The sequence below is a fragment of the Anomaloglossus baeobatrachus genome, chromosome 8 (assembly GCF_048569485.1).
Source record: "Anomaloglossus baeobatrachus isolate aAnoBae1 chromosome 8, aAnoBae1.hap1, whole genome shotgun sequence".
Classification (NCBI taxonomy): Eukaryota; Metazoa; Chordata; class Amphibia; order Anura; family Aromobatidae; genus Anomaloglossus; species Anomaloglossus baeobatrachus.
The window spans coordinates 16,514,494-16,536,785 of record NC_134360.1 but is presented as its reverse complement, the minus strand read 5'-3'; the positions used below and the strand labels follow the sequence as shown (position 1 = coordinate 16,536,785).

General features: G+C 44.3%; 1 protein-coding gene across 6 annotated transcripts in view; it reads right to left on the bottom strand.

Moving 5' to 3' along the window:
- Positions 1 to 22,292, bottom strand: part of FLNB (filamin B) — a 390,880-nt gene that overhangs the window by 238,537 nt on the left and 130,051 nt on the right. For 2 of the 6 annotated variants that reach the window (XM_075321342.1, XM_075321343.1), the window contains exons 2-6: positions 12,055 to 12,303; positions 11,872 to 11,969; positions 9,752 to 9,899; positions 3,337 to 3,455; positions 2,289 to 2,366 (exon numbers count right to left, since the gene is read on the bottom strand). The exons of the other annotated variants lie outside the window; for them this stretch is intronic. In XM_075321342.1, coding sequence (XP_075177457.1) covers positions 2,289 to 2,366; positions 3,337 to 3,455; positions 9,752 to 9,899; positions 11,872 to 11,969; positions 12,055 to 12,303 — 692 coding nt within the window. The remainder of the gene's footprint in view (positions 1 to 2,288; positions 2,367 to 3,336; positions 3,456 to 9,751; positions 9,900 to 11,871; positions 11,970 to 12,054; positions 12,304 to 22,292) is intronic. 6 annotated transcript variants of the gene reach the window in all.

Below are 22,292 nucleotides of genomic sequence, written 5' to 3'. Positions count from 1 at the left end.
AATAATTTCCAATTAAAAGGGAACCTGTCACCAGATTTGGTGACTATAAGCTGCAGCCACCACCATTGAGCTCTTATATACAGTATTCTAAAATGATGTGTATAAGACCCCAGACCTCTATGTAGATCGTAAAAAACTTCTAATACTCACCTAGAGGGGGCGGTCTGTTCCGATGGGTGTCACTGCTCTCCGGTCAGGCACCTCCTCTCTGCTGCGATATCCATCCTCCTTCTAGCCAGTCCAGGACGGCATTGCGGTCCTGCGCAGTCGCACTTTGATCTGCCCTGCTGAGGGCAGAGCAAAGTACTGTAATTGCTCAGGCACAAGGAAAGGTTAAAAACCGCCCGCCCGTGCATGCGCATTACAATACTTTGGTCTGCCCTGAGCAAGGTCAAGATGAAAGTGCGCCTACGCAGGACATCAATGCTGGCTAGTGTGGATGACGTCATGCAAACAGGCCTCAGAAGAAAGAGGACAGCAGTCCCCGCAGAGAGGAGGCGCCGGACCGGAGAGCAGTGACACCTATCGGACCGGACCACCCCCTAGTTGAGTATAAATGTTTAATAACATTCTACACAGCGACCTGTGCTCTTATATACAGCATATTAGAATGCTGTATATAAGGGCTCACTGGTGGTGGCTGCAGCTCATAAGGGAAAAACCTGGTGACAGGTTCCCTTTAGAAAAGTGGAAGGTGCTCCAGAGCTGCTCTTTCTTCTTTAGAGTAAGAATAAAAACCAACTATTTAGAGAATAAAAAGCACTTTAAAATTTATAGATTACACAAACTTGTGCATATTTCATTATGAAAGACATATTAAAAGGGGTTGTCCAGTACTAGGACAATCGCCCTTCTTAGTCAACAGGTTTGCCCCAGGTAAAATAATAAAGCCTATACTTCCCTCCCATACTGGTGCCTATCCAGCGGTGCCACGGGTTGTGACATCATGCGAGCCCCAAGCACAATCAGTGCCGACTTCCTTCTCTCCGCCTTTGGACCAAATAAACAATCCACAGGAAGTGAGCGCTGCGACTGTGCTCACTTCCTGTTGAGTAACTGGTTTGGTCCAAAGGCAGAGAGAAGGAAGTTGGCACTGATTGTACACAGGGTTGACGTGACGTCACAACTCTAAGAGCCGCGACAGCAGGAACGGCGGCAGTAAGGCAGAGGAGTTTAGGCTTTATTATTTTACCTGGGGAAAACCTGTTGATTTAGAAGGGGTCCATCCTAGTGGTGGACAACCCCTTTAATGTGCTTCTGTGTTTGAACATTTCTGATATCTTGGCTTAATTAGAAAGCTCCCTTGATGACAAAGTGATCATAAAATATTCTGCATCGATCTGCTACAACTTCCTGTGATCATCCGTCGTCAACCAGATCGCAAGTGTGCCACATCCCTGCAGTGCCTCCAGTGGCATGATGAAGAATTACACAGTTCCTATAGAACACAATGGGCCGTTTATTAAATGCTGTGATGTGCCGAGTCCTCCAGAGCGGAAAACACTCCTTGTAGCTTCTCACTGCCTCCCTCTATAAATTCAGAACTTAATATATCACAAAATACAGACGGAGCGGACGCTGAAATCCATCAGCTTGAAACAAGATGGGTTGTTAAACTGCTTGAAGCTTACAAAGGATATCTAATGGGGATTTAATTACTGACATTAGTACAGCATCACGTACATGCAGTGCTCCTCAGTTTATGCCAGGATTTGTGGAGTCTCTCGCCAAGAAATGAAGTATGTTATTCTTTAGGCATTTTTTTAATCTATTCATTGATTGTATAAACACTATGGAGTAGCAGAGGATGTAAGCCATATGAGTGCGGTATTATGCTAGGAGTACAAAGGCGGCACTTAGGAGTTAGCACATAGGTGCACAAACAATGCCATCCTTACTACAAAAAAAACTCAAACTGCTACAATGGCCTGAAATATTCGCATATTATAAGTCCTCTTGAGTAGTGTTGAGCGGACCCGAACCGAAAAAAATCCGGATCCGCGCAGCTTGAGTGGCAAATCAGAGTCCGACCCGGATTCGGGATCTCGATCTCTCTCGATCTCTCCAGATCTCTCCAGATCTGTCCCCCTCAGACATATATTGGCCGGATTCCAGATCGGATCTCGGACTTCTGAGTCAACCCGACACCGATCCGCTCAACTCTACTCTTGAGCTTTAGCCAACATCACGAAAATAACGGAGAAAATAAAGTATCTATAGAATCCAACGACTCTCTACATTCCGAAAAGTTTGTGGTCGGGATATACGGTTTACCAAAACCAATTTACCTTATGGACACCAGTAACTTTAGGCACATACTCCACGGAGAAGGTCTTGTTCTTGTCATTGTTGGCTGTGACCTTGGCCTAAAAAATAAACCCAAACAAAAAGAAAAGGATAAGAACTAAAAGGAACTGAACCAACTTCTATGACATGGGCCATGTTGGATGTTTTGAGTCATGGAGGCCTTAGAAGTGCTGATGATGTTTGATGCCTTCCAAACTTTATATTGCGGCTCTTGAATCTACTGACTGTGGCTTGGTCTATAGAATATCTAAAGGGTAAAATTTAGGGGAAATGGACTTTTTACTGCGGCAGAGATTTTTTTCCCGTTAATAAAAAGGTTCTCCTAAAAATCATCCCAACACTCATTCTGCTGGCAGTTTTTTCCCCCGATGGTCCATAAACATGGCAGCCACTTTGTTCAGATGCAATCAAGCAGTTGCCAAAGGACTGGACCAGAGGCGGATTTATTATTGCTGACTCCAGAGTTAAGGGGGCCCATTTCTACCTCCAAAGTTGGAGGAATCGTGCATTATGGGGAGCTTTTGGGTTGCAGAAGGCCCATATACTGTTCTTGCTCAGGGGCCCTTTCCTGCATCCGCCAGTGGATTGAACATATTGAAATACACAATTTGATCCTATTCATCCATCCCCTTCAACACATTAGATACATGCCGGACCCCCCCCCCCCAAAAAAAAATAAAAATCAGTAGGTCGGAATGTATTTACATATAAGGTAGTTATATTTTCTATTTTTCGTGCATTTCTTTTGAAAAATGTTTTACAGCTTTAATAAAATATTAACTCAACACTCATTGATGGAAAGCTCAAGTTGTCTTCATACTTTGAGAAAAGGCATCTTGATAAGATGTGACGCCTGTCAGCTGAGAATGCAGTAATGGGAGATAACGTGATATCACCGGACATCACTGAGCGTATTGTTCACAGCCATTCTCAGCGATAAAACCATTTTATGCCCGTTAATAACAAAGAGGCAGGGGGAACTTTTCAATTTAAAAAAAAAAAAATCACCCCTACCCCCAGCCCCCATACCTCTTCCCTTATTCCTTCCGGATCTTCCACATAAACTAAAACTTCTCCTTGCCCAGCACTGATTGTCTCCACCGTAAACGGAGCCGGTCTTTTCACCATATTCCCCGTAGGTTCCACTCCTGCAAAAACATTGCAAATCATCAATACAAAATTTGACATAAGTATCGATTTACCCCCAAAATAGCATAAACAAAATCAATGAAAATAAATCCTGAAAAATACTGGATTATTATTAAAAATGGCCACCAGTGATGGGTTGTCAGCAAGCCATAAATGTTTGTATATGTCCTGGTCTGTGTGGGCAACGCTCATGGCAGTGCAAATCTTTTTTTTTTTTTGCAAGCTAAACATTCCCAGATCCTTTAACCCGATCCTCATAGGACATGGTTTGCAGACCTGTCACCATTCTGGTAGCCTTTTTCTGAACATTCTCCAATTTCTCAATATCTTTTTGAAAACTGTGCCCAGAACTGTACACAGTATTCCAGATGAGGTCTGACCAAAGAGGAGAAGAGGGCGATTATTACTTCACATGATCTAAACTCTATGCTTCTCTTAATACATCCAATAACTCAGTTTGCCTTTTTTGCTGCTGCATCACACTGTTGACTCCTGTGCAGTCTGTGATCTATTGGTATACTTAAGTCTTTTTCACTTGTGCTGTTGTTTAGTTCTATTCCTCTCATTCTGTTGATATTTTTGTTTTTCTTGCCCAGACATAGAATTTCGCATTTTTCCTTGTTAAATACCATTCTACTAGTCCCTGGCACTGCTTATTATTCCATCTTATCTAGATCCTTTTGAATCATTTATCTGCCTTTTCCTTTTGTTTGCTGCAAATTTGATTAGTTTATAAATGATCTAGCTAAAGGATCTTTAGGTAAACATGTTGACCCAACATGACAGAGCCTTGTGAAACCAGTTGAAACACTCTTCCAACTGGATGTGCAGTCATTTATTACCACTCTTTCAGTACAACCACTGAGCCATTTATGAATCCACCTAACCATAACCTTGTTCATTCTATATTTGGTCATTTTTTTTCCAATAATAATAGTATCTTGTCATGTCTTTAAACTTGAGAGTTGGATATTGACTAAAAGGGCCACTTCATATGGTGGTTATGGTGGTTTCCTAAAAAGAGCCCCTCCTTGGCTAGGTCCTTCCCGGAGGGATATCTGGCTAGTTTCTGTGTTGAGACTCCTAACACAGGCTCCACGGACTTTTTGATTTGAATAATAATAGTATGAGATACTTTATCAAATACTTTGCTGATGCTGAGATATACTATATCTACTAGATTTCCTTGATCCACCCAGTCAGATTCCATCGTAGAAGGAAAGAAGATTAGTCTGGCATGACTTTTTTGCTGAAAACCCATGCTGGCTGATTAATTACTGTATTCTTATCCAAGTACCATGCTGTATAATAATTTGTCCAAAGATTTTTCTTGACATAGAAGTAATGCTCATTTGCCTGTAATTTTCTGGCTCCATCTTTTTTCCTTTTTTTTGAAGATACGGACAACATATGCCCTTCTCTAATCTTCTGAGACTTGTCCTGTTCTCTAGGAATTTTCTAAGAGTCTGGTTAGTGGTTCTACAATTTCTTCTGCCATTTCCATCAGTATCATAGGATGTAATTCATCTAGACCAAGAGATTTAAATAAGATCAACCCTTTGACTCGTCAAAGGGCTTCTTACCCGGCCTACTGGTTTCCTACTTTGCACTGACAAGAGCCTAGAGCCCCAAAAAAAAAAGCCGTCTGCAATTGGGGTTCTCATTTGGAATAGTTAATGGTTTGGCTTGATATCTTAAGTCATGATGTGGCAAGGCTCATATAGGGACGATATTGACTTCCATGATTGTTATAGGTGGCACTTAAGATTGTTCTCTTCCTTTTTGAAGTGGATATTTCTATATTGTCCCCCCCCCACCCCCTCCCAGAAATCATTACCTGGCTGATAAGACTCACCATGCCAGCTTGGCACTAACCTACAAAAGTGAAAACTGTACCCCTCAACACATATGACTGACATAAGCAATTAACTCTTCGGGAAATACAGGGTAGAAAGATTTAACTGAGAAATTATGGAGCTTAAGAAGTTTATTGTCTTCAGGATAATAATGAAAGATAAATCTACTAGAAACCTAATGTGTCTTTGGTTCCTCTGAAGACCATGGCCCATCTCGGTAAACAAAGGGTATTTTTCACATACCGGAGTGTATGGGCGCAGTTGACATCTCCTAATTCTTCTGCAGAGAATAAGGACACATAATCCTCCAGCATATTTACTAACAGAATGATCCATGACACTTGAAAAAGTATGAAATCATATAAAACCATTTTCTCATTTTTTTGCCGAGGAGTTCAATGTCGCTGGGTGTCGTAATGACAAACTTCACACCTTGTCTCCTTACCACACCTTTGTCTCTGGAGGATAAGACTTTCACCTCGGGATTAGCAAAAGTCTAAAAAGAATCTTATAAGAAGATAATTTTTGTGTTTATCCAGCAGAATCTTCATATCGTAAATGACGTGACGGCACCTACGTCTCGTCTGTATTTACCAAGATGATGTTAAGTCATTAGGACGTCCCTATGTCTTCAAGACCAAACAGAAGAAGTATTTCTATATTTTGGAGGAGAGAACATTTAGAAATAATTGCATACAGAATTTTTGACTTTCAAGCGGACAGTCAAACGCTGGTTCTAATGACAGCCATCTCTCCCGGCTCTCCCATGTACATGAACGCTTGGCCAATTGATCGCGTTTTCAACGGCCAAATAGAGCGAGCTGGTATCAGACACCTCCGTTAACGGCAAATTTCTAGGGAAAACAAAACTTCGGCATTTTGAATCAAACTGCCCAATCCGTTTATACCCAAATATCATCTATCGAAGCGTCAAAGGCCCAAATAAGTATTAGATGGTCAACCAGCCTAAGTGAAATTGGTAGCTAGGTTCATCCATCTTTAATCCAATGTGAATATCTGCAGCAAACAGAGGAGTACAACAGATGTGCGTCACAGGTGACAGACCGTCCTGTGGTATCCAGCAATAGAAGGTCACAGGATTTAGCTATGCAAAGCTCCCTGACCTTCTATCATCTGTTGTGAATAAGTTTTCCAGTTTTGGGCTCCCTCTTGTGGTCAGTGCTGGCGGTGCAGTTGATTTGTGGAGTGAAAGCCACACACATGTAGAGGACTGGCAATCAGGGTCAGATCGGGACTATATAACTGAGTAGTTTTCTCTTGTTACTTGCCAGTGCTTAATGGTCTCCTGTGTGTTAAGGACATTCTGTAACCAGCTCTGCTCACTACCAAAACTCCTCTCAGATAAGTGGTCTTTGTACCTCTGCTGTTTGTTTTCCACTTTCTTGTTGTTTTTTTTCTGCTTTGATACTAATACTTGATTCCTATTTTGTCTGTGTGGAGTTCTTGGTGGAATGGGATCATTCCCTGCTGGGAGTGTCTGTATACTTAGCTCCATGATTCTGCAAGGTATTGCATTTGTCATGCTTGGTATTAATTCAGTCCCTCATCTGTATTAGTGTTTTTGGATCCCAGTAACATCAGGAGTGCTGATACAGTGGGGGAAAGGTTGTGTGACCTCAGGATTTTTCCATATCAGAAGTGCTGGTATATATTAGGGTTTTTTTACAGTTGCAGACAGCGCTCCTTCCTAGCCTTTCCTATAAAGATAGTTTGGGCCTCAGCTTTGCTGAATTTGTCTTTTCTAGCTTTGTATTGTGTTTTCCTATATCACCATAGCCTTTACATGTGGGGGGCTATATCTTTGGGGACTGCTCCAAGGCAAATTAGCTTTCTTATCTCTCTATTTGTCAGAATATTTAGTTCTCCGGCTGTGTCGAGACGACTAGGTCATCATAGGCTCATCCCACGGCTACTTCTAGTTGTGTGTCAGCATTAGGTCTGCAATCCGTTAAGGTTCCAGCCACTCTGTTACCATTTGGGATACTGCATTTTTTGATCCTCCTCGGTCCCTGAATCATAATCATGCCTGCTAGATGTATTTGGTATCCTATGTATTTTCTCTGCTTCATTTTCATCCCTTTCCCTTTAGGACCCTACAGAGATCTTAATCCTTTCAGCTGTTTTTTTGTTATCAGCACTTTCTTGGTATCTATGTATACCCTCATTTTCCCATACTCTGTACTGGTTGATAAGTCCTCTTAACCTTCACAAGTCTTCAGTGCAAGCAGTCAGCTCGCATTCTTCTGGTGTAACCTGGCTGTTTGCAGTTTCTCTTCCTGAGGCATCTGAAAATAGTTGTTGTTTCCTTCCCTTGTTTGTTATCTATATGTGTCCTACCTAGGGCCCAGATTAGGGTCCAGCACTAGGGTCAGGTATCCGGCTCGGCGCACAGGTGCGAAACCTATCTAGGGCGCTGAGGGAACACAGGGCTCAGCGGTAGGTTTAGTCAGGGATCACTATTAACCCTTCCCTAGACACAGGGTTTCCCATCCCTTTCACTTACTACTTCCTTTTACCTAGCGTTACAATGCGTGAACACGGCCCGAACGTGGCCTACAATGATTGTGGGCATCATCAGTCTATGAAAAAACATTGTCACTGCAATAATGCAAGTATTAAAATCATAATTGCTTACAATATGCAATAACACTAAGTGAATCTGTCATGTTGAAAATATTATTCTCTCTCTGGTCCGTATGGTATAGTGCAGGAGCGGAGCAGAACGTTACATAGTTTGGCAGAAAAAAAGTTCAGATTAAGGCCGCATTCACTCGTTCAGTGTTTGGTCAGTATTTTACATCTGTATTTTTAAGCCAAAGCCAGGAGGGGGTGATAAATGCAGAAGTGGTGCCAGGCTTCTATTATACTTTTCCTCCGATAGTCCCCCTCCCGATCTTAGCTACAAATACTGAACGTGTGAACGTGGTCTAAAGTGGAACTTATTGATTGAAAGACCTGATCATTCTAGGTTAAAAGGGAAATGGTCACCAGGTTTTACCCTTATGTGCTGCAGCCACCACCAGTGAGCCCTTATATATAGAATTCCAGAATACTGTATATAAGAGCCCAGGCTGTGATGTGTAATGTAAAAAACACCTTTATAAAATACTCGCCTAGGGGGCAGTCTGGTCCAATGGGCGTTGCTGCTCTCAGTACGGTGCCTCCTCCATCTTGTGGGATCACCATCCTCGTGCCCAGCATCATCCACAGAGCGGCCTCCATTGCACTCCAACGCACGCACACTTCTCTCCACCCGACTGAGGGCAAATCAAAGCTCTGAAGTGCGCATGTGCGGGTGATCTTTGACCTTTCCTTGCACGTGCGTATTACAGTACTTTGCTCTGCCCTCAGCCGGGCAGATCAAAGTGCGCATGTGCCGGAGCGCAATGGAGGCCTATGTGCGGATGATGTCGGATGTGTCATGGACACGGGATTGGGCAGGAGGATGGTGATCAGAAAGATAGAGGAGGCACCGGACCGAGAGCAGTGACACCCATTGGGCCAGACCGCCCCCTAGGTGAGTATTATAAAAGGTGTTTTTTATGTTATACAGCACGGCCTGGGCTCTTATATGCAGCATTCTTATATATAATATCATATATAAAAGAAATATAAAAAATTATATATAATCTATATATATATATATCTAATCTAATCTAATCTAATCTAATCTAATCTATCTATCTATCTATCTATCTATCTATCTATATATATAATCTATCTAGTCTATATATATATATATTCTATCTATATTCTATCTATCTAGTCTATATATATATATATTCTATCTAGTCTATATATATATATATATATAATAAACAATCTATCTAGTCTATATATATATAATAATCTATCTATCCATACATACATACATACATACATACATACACATACATATATATACACACACATATAATAATCTATCTATCTATATATCTATCCCTCTATCTATCTATCTATAATCTATCTATATAATCTATCTATCTATATATATATAATCTATCTATCTAATCTATCTATATAATCTAATCTATCTATATTTATTTTTTTAATTTTTTTTTTTCTCTATCTAGGCTCGCTGGTGGCGGCCGCAGTTCATAAGGGAAAAACCTGGCGACCTTGGGCAGTCTAATTCACTGATTGACAGCCTTTTCTGTATAAGCTGCTCTGCCCACTGGACTCCTATATCAGCTATTTTACATGAACAAATTGTAGGTCACTTTGTTTTCCAACATAACCATACATGAAATCTGCTCAGTTCTGCCTCTATAAAGGCAGAAGAATTAAAAAACTAAAAGCACTGGCCAGATGGAAGACATTTCTATACCACGGACTGACACGTTTAACACGAGAGAGAATATCACTCTAAATATTGACCACTTCATTAACAAATATGCAAAAGAAGATGACAACTTCACCTCGACCATAAGCTCTTGCTTTTTTAGGGTTCAGCTTCGGCTTCAGCGGGGCTCCAGGTTTAAGCTTCGCTTTGGGGAACTGTGACAGGTAGGTCATGACCGAGTGTTCATCCACATTTGGGTGAATGATTTCCTCTGGGGCTATCACCTGGAGACAAGAACATAGGAATAAATAAGAATACGAGCACTTACCTCTGACCAACCTTCTTAGTATTTGAAATGCTAAATGATGTTGGTTTATGGGTTCAGTGGACCGGTATAAATAATGGAGAATTGTTTCGCCTTTCTACTTCTATAACCGGGGGATTCCACTTGAATAGAGTCTTATTGTAACAATATCATAGGGATTCGCTATTATAACTCCCTAATAACTTATAGTTGGATTCCCAAGTGTTTTAATCACCAAACTGTATTTAAAAAGAGGTAGTTTGTTATCGATCCCAGACAACTCCTTTAGAAGAACAACATCCTCTACAGAGATATCAACGCTGGAAAAATACAAATCCTACAGCGCAGGGACTCACCAAGAGACGTCTGCAGTAACAAAGCAGAAAGATTTCATGCTTTGTGGGCAGAAAACGCATTTTATCTATATGGCATTATCAGGGCTCCGAGTGAGAACTGTCAATTTAACGAGTCATTAAAAGATTCCAGCGTCTTCTGGATCCTTAATCTTTTCTCTACAATTAATATTAATCCTGCTAAATGATGTATAAGAAGCACGCCTACATCTGACTCAGGGCACTGCATTATCTGCAGCCGTTTTCTTTCCTACTTCAGCAGAAATTGGGTAAAGGTCCAGTCACACTAAGCAACTTACCAGCGATCCCAACAACGATAGGGATCGCTGGTAAGTTGCTAGGAGGTTGCTGGTGAGCTGTCACACTGCGACGCTCCAGCGATCCCACCAGCAACCTGACCTGGCAGGGATCGCTGGAGCGTGGCTACACGAGTTGCTGGTGAGCTCACCAGCAACCAGTGACCAGCCCCCAGTCTCCTAGTTACAGCACACATCAGGTTAATTAACCCGATGTGTGCTGCAGATAAATGTGCACAGAGCAGGGAGCAGCGCACACTGCTTAGTGCTGGCTCCTTGCTCTCCTAGTTACAGCACACATCGGGTTAATTGCCTGATGTGTGCTGCAGCTACATGTGCACAGAGCAGGAGCCGGCAGCACAGGCAGTGAGAGCGGAGGAGGCTGGTATCAAAGGTAAATATCGGGTAACCAAGGACAGGGCTTCTTGGTTACCCGATGTTTACATTAGTTACCAGCCTCAGCAGAAGCTGGCTCCCTGCTCACTGCACATTAGTTGTTGCTGTCTCGCTGTCACACACAGCGATCTGTGCTTCACAGCAGGACAGCAACAACTAAAAAATGGCCCAGGACATTCAGCAACAACCAACGACCTCACAGCAGGGGCCAGGTTGTTGCTGGATGTCACACACAGCAACATCGCTAGCAACGTCACAAAAGTTGTTCGTTACCAGCGATGTTGCTTAGTGTGACGGGGCCTTAAGAAACCTCGGGACAATCTTGATTATCAGGTTTTGACGTCTCTTGACAAGCAAAGTGGAAAATAGAAAAAAAAACAAACCTGAACCTAAGTTTTCCACTAGTTAAAAGTTGTAAGTAAAAGATCAAACATGAAAACAGATTTTAGCTGAGCATACATTCAATTTTCCAGGAAACTGCACTAACCTGGTCCATAGTTTATTTCTAGTATTGTGGACTTATTCAAGTCGAAAAGGGGTCGTACACCGGATTTTTTTTATTATTATTATTAATTATTATTATTATTATAATAAAGAAGAAGTAGTCTGGTATAAGTAAAAAAAAACTAAAAAAAATAATATATATTACTATATACAATATATATAAAATTATATTGTATATACATTATTATATTATATTTTTTATATATATATATATATATATATATATATATATATATATATATATATATATATATATATATATATATATATATATATATATACACATACACACACATACATACACATACATACACATACATACACATACATACATACACACATACTATATTAAAATATATATACCTATTTTTCCATTTTTTCTCCAGATCAAATTGGTTCTTACCTGAGGGACTCCGAGCCAGTCGTCTGCTTGCTGCATGGCCTCACGAGCGTTATCAACTGGCTTATTGGGGTCCCATGTCTCCCAGTCAGGACACAGCCCTGAAATAAAATGTTATTTTGAATAACAATTCTCAGCAATACCTCAAAAAATATGTACAACCCCTAAATAGGATTTGTAGATTACCTGGAGCGCAGCTGTCAACCAAGGCACCGAGGGCTTTGCCATCCTGCCAGTTCTGATGGAAATTGGTAATGGGCAGGTAAGGGATCTTGTTCTGAATCCAGCCCAGAAGCCTCTGTTTCGGGGTCTGATTTTTGGTCTCTTCATCGCCCTCATCTTCCCATACCGGCATAGAGATTGAATAGTGTAGAATAAGGGTCCAAATAAGACCAAGGATAAGCTTGAGATTTCCATCCACGATGGCTTTACTGTCTGCGGAGAAAATGGAGGCTTGTGAGATTGAGATTAATTTTACATTTTATATATATTATAAATATTATTTGAGGTCTATAGGGAGCAGTAACTCAGTAACTCAGTTTCCCCAAAAACCCTAGTAGGATTGTTGGGTCTCTTTTCAGTACGCTTTAAATATAAGCCCTACTCCAAAAACAGATCCACCCCTTAAAAAAAAAAATAAAAAAAATCATCATTAATTATTATTTTTATTATTAATTATTATTATTATTATTATTATTATTATTATTATTATTATTATTATTATTAACCACTTCCAGACCCCAATTTCAGGTAGGTTGGCATATAGTAAAATCCATATATGAAGAGTAGAGTTTCGTACAGCTGCGGTGGTCTCACTGGCAATGACGCCTCAAGCCAATAAGTACAAGTTAATTGCAAACTTTAGCTCTCAAGCTAAATACTCCGGACAAAGCCCCCAGCACTGCGGTCCCCTGCGCACAAGCCCCTTCCTCAGCCTTACACCTGCTGTACAGTCAACGGTCACTTGTGAGCTTAGTTCTTGAACTGTAGAAACGTTTTCACCATTTATTTTTGTGGTTTTTTTTTTCTTTTTACGCAGGAGGACCCTGCCAAAAATGATAATATAAGATTTGTGTGTGTGGATCCATCAACTGGCTAGAAAATAATGGATGCTCTATAGACTAGGTAAAGGGGATCGGTCAGCAGGTTTTTTTGCTATGTAAGCTGAAGACAGCATGCTGCAAGGGTTAACACAGAGAATTCAGGGATGCCAGTCTTGTCAAGGTCCGATCTGTTTGCCATTTTTATTTAACCAGCAGGATTGATCATTGCTCAGATTACAATGTCTCGTGCACAGCAGTCCAGCACGCCCTCTCCTCTAACTGACACTTTACTGCCAATGTACAATCTCTATACAGAGCCTGGTGTGGGCTCCGGCAGCTCTCTCAGCTCTGCTGCATGGCTAAATCTATACATTCTGATTGTGTCAGAATGGCTGCACCCAGTAATCTAAGTGATACATCATTAGATTCGGGATCTCTTTGCCTACATCATGCTGCTCTCAGATGAGGTAGCAAACATCTGTTGACAGATTATCTTTAAAGCTAGTAGACTCTACTCTTCTATAGCTATTAAAAGAGTTTGTCTCTGTCCTAAATGTCAAAATTAAGACTAAGGACAGATCATAAAAGTCTTGCCCACTTCCAATCCCTGCACCTTTTTGGCACATTAGGATGCCTTGACCTCGGTCACACCCTGCGAGTAGGCGGATGACCACATCTAAAAAAAGGTAAAGTTAGTAGCGAGCGCAAGCATGTTCACTGTTAGCCTAAGTTCACACACTGCGTTTTTTTACTCTGCGGTTTTGTGCGTTTTTGGCCGCTAAAAACGCACCCGCGTCAAAAAACGCGGCAACAAAAGCATGCGTTTTTACCGCGATTTGGTGCGTTTTTGGCTGCGTTTTGCTGCGTTTTTGATCTCTGCGTTTTTCTGCGGTTTTCCAATGCATTGCAGAAAAATGCAGGAAAGAATTGACATGTCCATTTTTTTTTTTTAAGCTCAAAAACGCAGCTTAAAAAACAGTTGTGTGCGGACAGCAAAAATGAAAACTCATAGACTTTGCTGGGGAAGCAAAGTCATGCAGTTTTGAGGCCAAAAACACAGCGAAAAACGCGCAAAAACGCAGCGAAAAACGCACTGTGCGCACATAGCCTAACTGTAACTTCCATAAATGAAAGTCGAAAAAGGCAAGGAAATGGCAGTCACGAGGGTGGGACGGGGACACCGGAGCCTCGCTCTCTGTATAGGGGCAGTTCCCAGAGGTGGGATCACACATTTATAATCCACAAGACCCTGTAGATATGCTAAAAAGGTCTATTTTAAAATTCCCAATAATATAGGTTTTTCCGGAATTTTCGGATTTCTAAAATGTCCTGAATCTAATAAAAAGGCAAATATTCAAATATATAAAACACAACAAATACTCAAAAAGTTTAATGTAATATTCCGTAGATGATTGTATCATGCGATTTAACAATATACTCCGCATTCCTGAGAATTGCCACAGATTCCTGAATATTATGCATTATATAAGTACCATAGACACAAGGGACACAACAGTATCCAGTGCACAACACGCCGGGTGCACGTGTCAAGTGCGACTACTCCGGAGCATGAAATCCATTTGACAGGGAACATAAAAATAAGATTACACTTAATCCTTCGCGAGAGCCGAAACCTTATACATCTGACAAGGAGCTGCAGAAAAGCCAATGATAAAAATTAAAAAACAAAACAAAAAACTATAAAAAAAAAAATAAAAAGATCAAAAGGATTCTTCCTATTCATTTTTTTCTGAAAAAGAAATTTTTTATTCATTTTTTTTAAATCCGGAACAATGCCTTAAGAAGCGCCATCTTTAATTTTTGCTATTTAATGATTGGTTTCTGACATCAGTAACAGAATCAACGTCTAGAATTGAATATCCTAAAAAGAAGTCAACAAAGAAACCTTTCATAGAGACAAAGATGAGGGATTTTTTTTTTTATGGAGTGTAATAACGGTATAAAATGTTCTGTAATCAACTGCGGCAACATGAGCTCTATAAAGAAGGTGCCAAGTCATGGCCAAACCCCGGTGCCAAGCCCCAACCCTCCGCCTGCATTTTATATCATCACTGACGGGAGCTCCAAAAATGCCAAAAGGAAATCAACAGACTCCAAACAGATCCGGGGGTGAACGATTCATGAGGCGCGGACGGCACCGAACACGCAGATGAGCAATTTATGAGCGGATTGTAAAGCCAGCAATTTTAGGGTCTGATCACTGTAGATGTTCAACATAGAAGCCACGGAATAAAGATGGGACGTCATTTCTGCTCCCAATTCATAGGGTACGTTCACAGAATTAACGTTTTTTTTTATGTGGATTTTTCCACCTGAAAACTCTATGGCTATATGTGCCCACGCTGCGGAAAATGCGCGGATTTTGCCGCAGATTTCTCGCAGAAAAGCCGCGGATTTCCCGAAAATCTGCAGCACAGGTACTTCCCAGCCATTTCTATGGCATTTTGGAAATGCTGTGCCCACGCTGCGGATTTTTCCGCAGCGGATTTCGTGCGGATTTTGGTCCGGAAAAATCTGCAACATGTCAATTATTGTTGCAGATTTTCATCCGGATTTTGGCTTTAAAATTGGGGGAAAAAAAAAAAATCCGCACCAAAATCCGCATCAAATCCACACCTTTGAAAAGGTGCAGATTTTGCGGGAAAGCTGCGGATTTTGATGCAGAAAAATCCGCAGCTACATTCTCCCGTGGACACATAGCCTAACAGAAAATTATGCGTCTGATGCAGGGAATTCTTTTTGCCTGTATTAATTCAGTGGCAAAATTTGGAGCTTTTTTCTTTAGGTGAAAAATGCTGAACAATTGCCAGGTTGTTTTTTTCCCATAACGTAACAGCTACATGTGTATTAGGCCGCTTTCACATTTCGTTTTTACCTACGTTCACTGGTCCCATCGTAGCTTCTGTCCGAACACCTCCGCAAGACAGGTTTCTGAGACATGCGCCAGCGGGGCCATTGACTATAATGGACCAGTCGGAATCAGTCTGGGCTCTGTCTTGCACCATTTTCAGGCGTATATGTGTCGCCCTGGACCCCAGGGGTCACAGGTAATTACATCAGCCACATACACACACATCCCTAACCCCTGTGAGGTCACACACATGTCACCCGATAGGGGGACCTGATGCCTCCCCCAGGGCAAGTGGAGCACACCAGGTGGGCGGAGTCAGGCGGAAAGACACACCCACCGAGGAGACTACTGTCCTGGGGCAGGAAGTTCAAGCAGACAAAGTTTAGAGTTGAGAGTGACAGGAGGTGAAAGAGGAAAGAGACTGTCAGGGACCCAGGTTGGAGCCTGGGCCCCTTGGAAAACGTCAGGAACCAGGAACCGTACGGACTGGGCTTGGGTTGGAGCCCGCCGGTCCCGAACAGGGGAGCCAAACGTGTACCGGAGCACCAAACAGAAGAAGGGTACTCAGACACCTTCCTAGCTTAGAAGCCACTGAGTGTAGGCAAATTGACTGATTGCTGGCTGGACCTCAGGGGTTCATCCACAACCAAAGTCCCGAAAGAAGGCAAAAGCCCACCGAGACCGGGTGAGCGCCACCGCCAAGGGCCAAACAACGACGGGCCAGCGCCTGCAGGCTCAACGCTGGGGAGTGGGCTCCCACTGCTCAGGCAGGGGGGGGGGCCGAAACAAAAACATTCAGAGGTGCACGGGAAAAGGGGTCACCATCAACCCCACAGGGCATAACAGCAGCCGGCCGCGGGGACCGACCACTACCGAACTTTGGTTTACCAGTGACTCAGTGTGCATTAATCGTGAGTACACCAGTGCCATCCGGGCACGACACACTACACCGCGGCACGGCGCCCTGCACACGCTTACTCCATCTGTTCCATTATAGTCAATGGCTCCACCGTCGCATGCATCCAAAACCAGTTTTGCAGGGGTGTTCAGACGGAAGCTCCGACAGGACCACTGTATGTAAGTTAAAACGAAATGTGAAAGCGGCCTTAGGGTGCGCCCATGATCCAGACATGCTGTGTCCTGGACACAGCATATCCTCTCCTGCGGTCTGCAGGTTATCTCCGCAGGAGACAGCAGCTGCCCGTGTCCACAGTCCAGAGTTCAGGCCGCTGCGGTCTCTGTTCTCTATGCTCAGAACCCTCGCGGCTCTGTAGTAATAAATTGCCATGCTGCAGCTCGAGAAGCTGCACCGCAGGTCAGTTTACGTTACGGGAAAAACAAGCACAGGGGGCAGGAGATTTCTATAAATCCTATCCCCAGTGCCTGTATTGTACAATGCCGCATTTTGGACAGAGCGAAAAAGAGCTACATCCAAAACGCTGTGAACCCTGATGATGGACCTTAGAGGTGTGTTTTCATGTTGAAACCTCCCGGCAAAGACACCCTGATAGATTGACTCTTCATTGCCATGAATAGGAACCCGGCACACCAATACGGACAACAAATGGGAGATCGAAAGAAGTTGGTAGGAAGAACAGAAATGGTTTAGGTGGCTTTATATCACTGATTTCAGCATCGGTCTGTGCTCCAGATGTTAAGACAAAAGCCACCCACAATATAAAATAATGGGATATTCTACTAAAGTGCCATCACTTCTTAAGGAGCTATTCCCAACACTAGAAGTTAATATTTATCCATTACAAATAATTTGAAATGCTTAATCATTATGGAGATGTGCACCACTGATCTGACATTATCTATAGGAAGAAGCCAACTTTGGGATTGCAGGAGACCGCAGAGTACAAAGAGAATGATTTGGACATTGAAGTGCATCAATGCCAGCCTCGAGAGGCGTTCAGAGCCCCCAGCCCCGAGAGGCGTTCAGAGCCCCCGGCCCCGAGAGGCGTTCAGAGCCCCCAACCTAGAGAGGCGTTCAGAGCCCCCAACCTAGAGAGGCGTTCAGAGCCCCCAACCTAGAGAGGCGTTCAGAGCCCCCAACCTAGAGAGGCGTTCAGAGCCCCCCACCTAGAGAGGCGTTCAGAGCCCCCCACCTAGAGAGGCGTTCAGAGCCCCCAGCCCCGAGAGGCGTTCAGAGCCCCCAGCCCCGAGAGGCGTTCAGAGCCCCCAACCTAGAGAGGCGTTCAGAGCCCCCAACCTAGAGAGGCGTTCAGAGCCCCCAACCTAGAGAGGCGTTCAGAGCCCCCAACCTAGAGAGGCGTTCAGAGCCCCCAACCTAGAGAGGCGTTCAGAGCCCCCAACCTAGAGAGGCGTTCAGAGCCCCCAACCTAGAGAGGCGTTCAGAGCCCCCAACCTAGAGAGGCGTTCAGAGCCCCCAACCTAGAGAGGCGTTCAGAGCCCCCAACCTAGAGAGGCGTTCAGAGCCCCCAACCTAGAGAGGCGTTCAGAGCCCCCAACCTAGAGAGGCGTTCAGAGCCCCCAACCTAGAGAGGCGTTCAGAGCCCCCCAGCCTCGAGAGGCGTTCAGAGCCCCCCAGCCTCGAGAAGCGTTCAGAGCCCCCCAGCCTCGAGAAGCGTTCAGAGCCCCCCAGCCTCGAGAAGCGTTCAGAGCCCCCCAGCCTCGAGAAGCGTTCAGAGCCCCCCAGCCTCGAGAGGCGTTCAGAGCCCCCAGCCTCGAGAGGCGTTCAGAGCCCCCCAGCCTCGAGAGGCGTTCAGAGCCCCCCAGCCTCGAGAGGCGTTCAGAGCCCCCCAGCCTCGAGAGGCGTTCAGAGCCCCCCAGCCTCGAGAGGCGTTCAGAGCCCAATCTTCCGGATCAGTGGGGTTTCCAGCTGCTTGATATTTTTCTGATAGGTGGGGATCACTCAGTCTTGGCTTCATCCAACGACATGTCTCATGTGACAAACTGATGGTCTTGCATTGTGACTGGTGAACAACTACAAGACTGAGTCGCAACGGTTTCCAGAAGTCTTGGAGTGGCTGATAAATACAGAAATGGTGCCTGGGTTATTTTTATATTGTTCCTCTGATTGCTCCATTTCTGATTTTGGCTACAAATACTGAAGGTAAAAACCCTCACCAAATACTCAGCGTGTGAACGTGGCCTTATATTGTGGATAGGTGAAAACTTTCAATCTTAAAAAGAACCCTTTACAGATCTAAAAACGTCACTTTCAGGGGGTATTTACAATTGTCCTATAGGTGCACGAAAACTCACATTTACAACACAACAGGCAGAGATCTTAAAAATAATGAGAAATTTAAAGGGTTTGTCCAGGTTTGGCACAAAAGTCTACAGTTAGCATAGTTGTGAATCTTCACAGCGCGCACAGTGCATGTTGTCAGGATTCTCCATTGCTGGCGGCAAGACAGGGTGGTCATGTGACTGCAATTATGCAATATGCATAATTGTGGCCACATTATGAGTAGACTTGCACAGCCTAGCTCAATTCACTTACATTGAGCAAGGCTGCACATATCTAGCTGGAATTTTGCCAGAAGTATGCATGTCACGACAGTCGAGTCTTGTTGCAGACACCGGAGAATCCTGACATTGTGCATGGTGGGCACCGTCATGATACACAAAATGACTGCAGATTTTCCTGCCAAATCTCGACAACCCCTTTAAAAGCAAGATAAAAAGTTACAAAGCCATCAAAAAGCAATTAATATAAGTCTTCCGTCATCCTCAAGCTGGGCGACCGTCCCGCTCCCATGAGGGGCGTCAGATCTCAAATGATACATTTTTAACTATATTGCAATAAATGGGTGACCGTTCTGAGGATTCATCACCCCGATTTCCCGAAAACAAAAATGAGTAAGAAGCTCCTGAAAAATGTAACCCCCCCGAAAAGGAGTGGGGCCTGTCCGCTAATTAAAGAGGAAATGCGATTCAGGGATTTTGTAATTCTTAAAATCTAAAAGTAGAATAAATAAATCACAGAAAGGAAGCGCGACGACGACTATTACACGGAGGAATAATGGTTAGAAACAACTTCCTTTACCCGGGGAAACGAAAACAGAAATCAAAGCCGCGCATTAGAAGATGTCCACGAAGACGATCATTTTGGGAGTTAATGCTCCGAAATAAACAGCGAGAAATCCGAACTGTGGAATCAATCAGGAACCAATATCCACAGAGGAACAATCTGCCCCACACAGCTGGATGATCACCGCCGATATGAAGAAGACCAAGCCTAGAATCAATATGAAGGCAAACGAGGACAAGGATGATGAGGATGACGACTATATCGTATGACGCTTGCACTGATTACGAATACCGAGCACCCGAGCATGGTAGTGCCCGCTCATCACTAGTTACGAGTACTGAGCACCTGAGCATGGTAGTGCCCGCTCATCACTAGTTACCAGTACCGAGCACCCGAGCATGGTAGTGCCCGCTCATCACTAGTTACCAGTACTGAGCACCTGAGCATGGTAGTGCCCGCTCATCACTAGTTACCAGTACAGAGCACCCGAGCATGGTAGTGCCCGCTCATCACTAGTTACCAGTACTGAGCACCTGAGCATGGTAGTGCCCGCTCATCACTAGTTACGAGTACTGAGCACCTGAGCATGGTAGTGCCCGCTCATCACTAGTTACCAGTACCGAGCACCCGAGCATGGTAGTGCCCGCTCATCACTAGTTACCAGTACTGAGCACCTGAGCATGGTAGTGCCCGCTCATCACTAGTTACCAGTACAGAGCACCCGAGCATGGTAGTGCCCGCTCATCACTAGTTACCAGTACTGAACACCCAAGCATGGTAGTGCCCGCTCATCACTAGTTACCAGTACTGAGCACCCGAGCATGGCAGTGCCCGCTCATCACTAGTTACCAGTACTGAACACCCGAGCATGGCAGTGCCCGCTCATCACTAGTTACCAGTACTGAACACCCGAGCATGGTAGTGTCCGCTCATCACTAGTTACCAGTACTGAGCACCCGAGCATGGTAGTGCCCGCTCATCACTAGTTACCAGTACTGAGCACCTGAGCATGGTAGTGCCCGCTCATCACTAGTTACCAGTACTGAACACCCGAGCATGGTAGTGCCCGCTCATCACTAGTTACCAGTACTGAGCACCCGAGCATGGCAGTGCCCGCTCATCACTAGTTACCAGTACTGAACACCCGAGCATGGCAGTGCCCGCTCATCACTAGTTACCAGTACTGAACACCCGAGCATGGTAGTGTCCGCTCATCACTAGTTACCAGTACTGAGCACCCGAGCATGGTAGTGCCCGCTCATCACTAGTTACCAGTACTGAGCACCCGAGCATGGTAGTGCCCGCTCATCACTAGTTACCAGTACTGAACACCCGAGCATGGTAGTGCCCGCTCATCACTAGTTACCAGTACTGAGCACCTGAGCATGGTAGTGCCCGCTCATCACTAGTTACCAGTACAGAGCACCCGAGCATGGTAGTGCCCGCTCATCACTAGTTACCAGTACTGAACACCCGAGCATGGTAGTGCCCGCTCATCACTAGTTACCAGTACTGAGCACCCGAGCATGGCAGTGCCCGCTCATCACTAGTTACCAGTACTGAACACCCGAGCATGGCAGTGCCCGCTCATCACTAGTTACCAGTACTGAACACCCGAGCATGGTAGTGTCCGCTCATCACTAGTTACCAGTACTGAGCACCCGAGCATGGTAGTGCCCGCTCATCACTAGTTACCAGTACTGAGCACCTGAGCATGGTAGTGCCCGCTCATCACTAGTTACTAGTACCGAGCACCCGAGCATGGTAGTGCCCGCTCATCACTAGTTACCAGTACTGAGCACCTGAGCATGGCAGTGCCCGCTCATCACTAGTTACCAGTACTGAGCACCCGAGCATGGTAGTGCCCGCTCATCACTAGTTACCAGTACTGAGCACCCGAGCATGGTAGTGCCCGCTCATCACTAGTTACCAGTACTGAGCACCCGAGCATGGTAGTGCCCGCTCATCACTAGTTACCAGTACTGAACACCCGAGCATGGTAGTGCCCGCTCATCACTAGTTACCAGTACTGAGCACCCGAGCATGGTAGTGCCCGCTCATCACTAGTTACCAGTACAGAGCAGCCGAGCATGGTAGTGTCCGCTCATCACTAGTTACCAGTACTGAGCACCCGAGCATGGTAGTGCCCGCTCATCACTAGTTACCAGTACTGAGCACCTGAGCATGGTAGTGCCCGCTCATCACTAGTTACCAGTACTGAACACCCGAGCATGGCAGTGTCCGCTCATCACTAGTTACCAGTACTGAGCACCCGAGCATGGTAGTGTCCGCTCATCACTAGTTACCAGTACTGAGCACCCGAGCATGGTAGTGCCCACTCACCACTAGTTACAACCAATAGAAATCTGATGCCTTGTTGGAAAGGTTGTGATCTTGGTTTGCTACTACTTCTGGTTTTTCACAGTTCCAGAAGGCGCCAGATCAAAAACGGACAGTTCACCGTGATTTTATTGTGAACACAGTCAGCAAAAAGACAAACAGCCAT